The sequence below is a fragment of the Austrofundulus limnaeus genome, unplaced genomic scaffold, assembly GCF_001266775.1.
Source record: "Austrofundulus limnaeus strain Quisiro unplaced genomic scaffold, Austrofundulus_limnaeus-1.0 Scaffold8, whole genome shotgun sequence".
Lineage (NCBI taxonomy): Eukaryota > Metazoa > Chordata > Actinopteri > Cyprinodontiformes > Rivulidae > Austrofundulus > Austrofundulus limnaeus.
The window spans coordinates 3,691,295-3,694,195 of NW_013952410.1; the positions used below are offsets into that span (position 1 = coordinate 3,691,295).

The 2,901-nt window shown below is 40.8% G+C and overlaps 1 protein-coding gene across 1 annotated transcript in view; it reads right to left on the reverse strand.

The window, feature by feature from the left end:
- Positions 1-2,777, reverse strand: part of dmap1 (DNA methyltransferase 1 associated protein 1) — a gene marked incomplete at its 5' end in the record, with an annotated part of 5,296 nt that extends 2,519 nt beyond the window's left edge. Inside the window, 5 exon segments of the mRNA XM_014000499.1 lie at positions 959-1,031; positions 1,700-1,771; positions 2,038-2,223; positions 2,343-2,510; positions 2,619-2,777. Of these exon segments, the coding sequence (XP_013855953.1) occupies positions 959-1,031; positions 1,700-1,771; positions 2,038-2,223; positions 2,343-2,510; positions 2,619-2,777 (658 nt within the window).
- Between the last annotated feature and the right edge of the window lie 124 nt (positions 2,778-2,901).

Here is a 2,901-nt window from a genome sequence, read left to right on the forward strand (position 1 = left end):
GAATAGGATCTAAGCTCATTATTTACATTTGTTATGGAAGGAACCCCGAACCCCCACGACCCCCTCCTGTTTACAGAGCTTTATCAAACAACGCTGTTTCATTTTCTCTGAAAGAATATCTGATTCTGCACACGACAACATGTTGGAGAAACTCCCAGCTTCTGAGTGTTCAAGAGTTTGCAGCATCTCTCAGCTGCTGTTTGTGATGCGACTCARAMAGGAAGTGGTCTTCACGTCWCGTCCAGCCSATCGTGTGCCGATAAAACTTACAGAAAAGTTCTTCTCCAGATAAACGAAGAACCGCTGGGACATTGTTCKGTCCTAAACGTTACCCTGAGACCGCTTCATATTTTTGGAAGACGCTTTTATTTTAGCGAGACACGCACCACAGCTCTCTTTTCCTTTTTCCTTCTCTCTCTCCCCGTGTTGGGAGTGGAGCTCAGAGCTCACCCTGCATGACTGTTAGYAGGTAACAGCAGGTACAGGAAGCAACAGTGGTCAAAATACCTCYRAAACATGCCCAAATAAGCRAAYTCKGTGAGATTCAGYGTTTTATACTGGCTTACATTTTGTTTAGTTARTTCTGCGATTCCGTCTGYGTTTCATTAACAACTTATAAASAGAAGTGGMGCAGGAGAAGGTGGATTCTGACTGGCTGTTGTTACGCACATTTCCGCCATGTTTGATCGAGGAAGAGGCTCACAGCTGATCACTGTGATCGACCAGAATTTTTTCTCGATCAATAATCACGATCAAATAATCGCCMAGCCCTAATCCCATATGTTAAACCACCATCCTACACTTTCAATTTTCTTTAATTTCTTAAAGTATCATTTTCCCATTTTTTTAAACGTCACTTTTTTTTCTGCTGTACTATAACCAATGTTTGGTGCAGACGGGTGTTGAAAATGTAAAACTCTGCAATGTTGGTAAATTACTAATGTTTATTCATACTCACCCACTCCTTGCTCCACCAGAATCTGCTCAATGGCCTTGATCTTCTTCTGGCCAACCGAGCTTGGCAGCTTCATCTGAATAACACACCGACACACACACACACACACACACACCAACACAGGACCGTGATTTAAGGTACTAGAAATATTAGGATAAACAGCCCCACCTCGGGGCTTTTAATTCGTATGAAATGCACTTCAGTGGGCCAGATCAAAACGTCTTTATCCACTGAACTCTATCTGACTGATTAGCTACAGGGGCTCACCACTTCTTTAGCTGTGCTAATGCATTTTCCATAGAGAGCAGCAGCTCCTCATCAGTCTTTAAGATGAATAAGGGTCATCTTGCTGGTTTTACAGATATTAGCTCTACAGGAACATATTAAATCATTGCAGTAATAATAAGAGATAGCTACCTAAAGTCAAACTYCAGTTATTCACATACATCACAGGCAGCGTGAAGCTATAATTCTTCGGATGTTATTACTAGGCAAACCGAAAATGTGATCTTTCACATTTGAGCTTTTTATGGGGTTAAAGTCCACAGCACAGAGCGTCTGCATTTGATGAAAATCTACAGAAAAATTAATGACCACAGAGTACAGTTTAGTGTTTTTTTCCTGTCTCACAGAAGTGTTTTAAGTTTTGTAATAAAGATTATGGAACTGTGATGATGTTTTAAAGCCGACGCTGTGGTGTAGTTTTGTGTTTGTGATACACCTGCGAGGACACATCGCACTCACCCTCTGACTGCGCAGCGTCACGCCTGCTGATTTGAAATCTGGGAACTTGATGCCAGCTGTCTCGGGAACAGCCTGGAGAAGAAACAACTCATTAAGACAGRTTTCTTTTGAACTTTGGATGGACACGGAAAATATCAAATGAAAACAATAAATCTTGCTTTTATACAGCTGGAAACAAACTTAAACACAGGTTACAGTTGTTTGCACAAAATAATATGAAATGACTCATTAAATTTGAAAGACTTGTGTTAAATGAACTTTTTAACTAATAATGATTTTGGAATTTAGCTTTATAAAAAAAAAATAGCTTTGCTCCCTGTTGTGAATGCRTCACGCACCGGTTTTTCAGTCTCTCTTTTTTGTGGAAGTTTCTTCTTGGAGACCCTCTTTTCAGCTCGCCTCAACTCTGTGGTTGTGTCGGCTGCTTTTATAAGTTTCTGCAGATCCTGGGCTTTCTTCTCACGTTCTTTCTTCCTATTCTCGATCTTCCTTAGCTCCTGAATGAGATACTCCTCTTCTGCCACCTGCAGATGAAACCAGGAAGGTGCAATTTTCATTTTCATACTAAGAAAACAGTCCACAGCTGTATTTAAGTTGTGAACAGCTGCTTTATGACACAGATACAAATTTGAAAGTTACTGACCTGCTCAGGTGTGCGATTAAAGAGTTTATCCAGTTGCTCTTTGCGGCGTCTTTCGTGGCCAGCATCGAAGATGTAGATCTTGGGCTCTGTCCCAGATGCCGCWCGGACCTTGGTCAGTTTACCGCAAATATTATAGTACCGTTCCTTCAGGTCCTCTATTGAGCGTTTCTAAACATTTTGAGGGGAGAATTAATTCAGACGCATGCCTTCATTTTGAGATTTTTTTTTCTTTTCTGTTCTGTAGCAGTGCAGGATGTAAGGGAGTGGAAAAATTACCCTAAACTGCTGGTAGTCATAGCGGTCATGAACAACTACAAAACGCAGGTCAAAGCGCTTGCACAGGTCAAACAGGTGATCTGTCTCCGCTTTAGTCCAGCCATCGTCGTGGAGATGCATTTGATACTCTTGCTCAGAGTAAACTGGTACTTGCACTGTCTAAACAGCCAGAAAATAGAGAATTAAAAGCAAAGAGAATTATATATATTTATACTTCTCATTCAACCACAATTAAATTCACTCTATCTAGGAGGCACAATTTATTTGGATAGTATTTATTTTT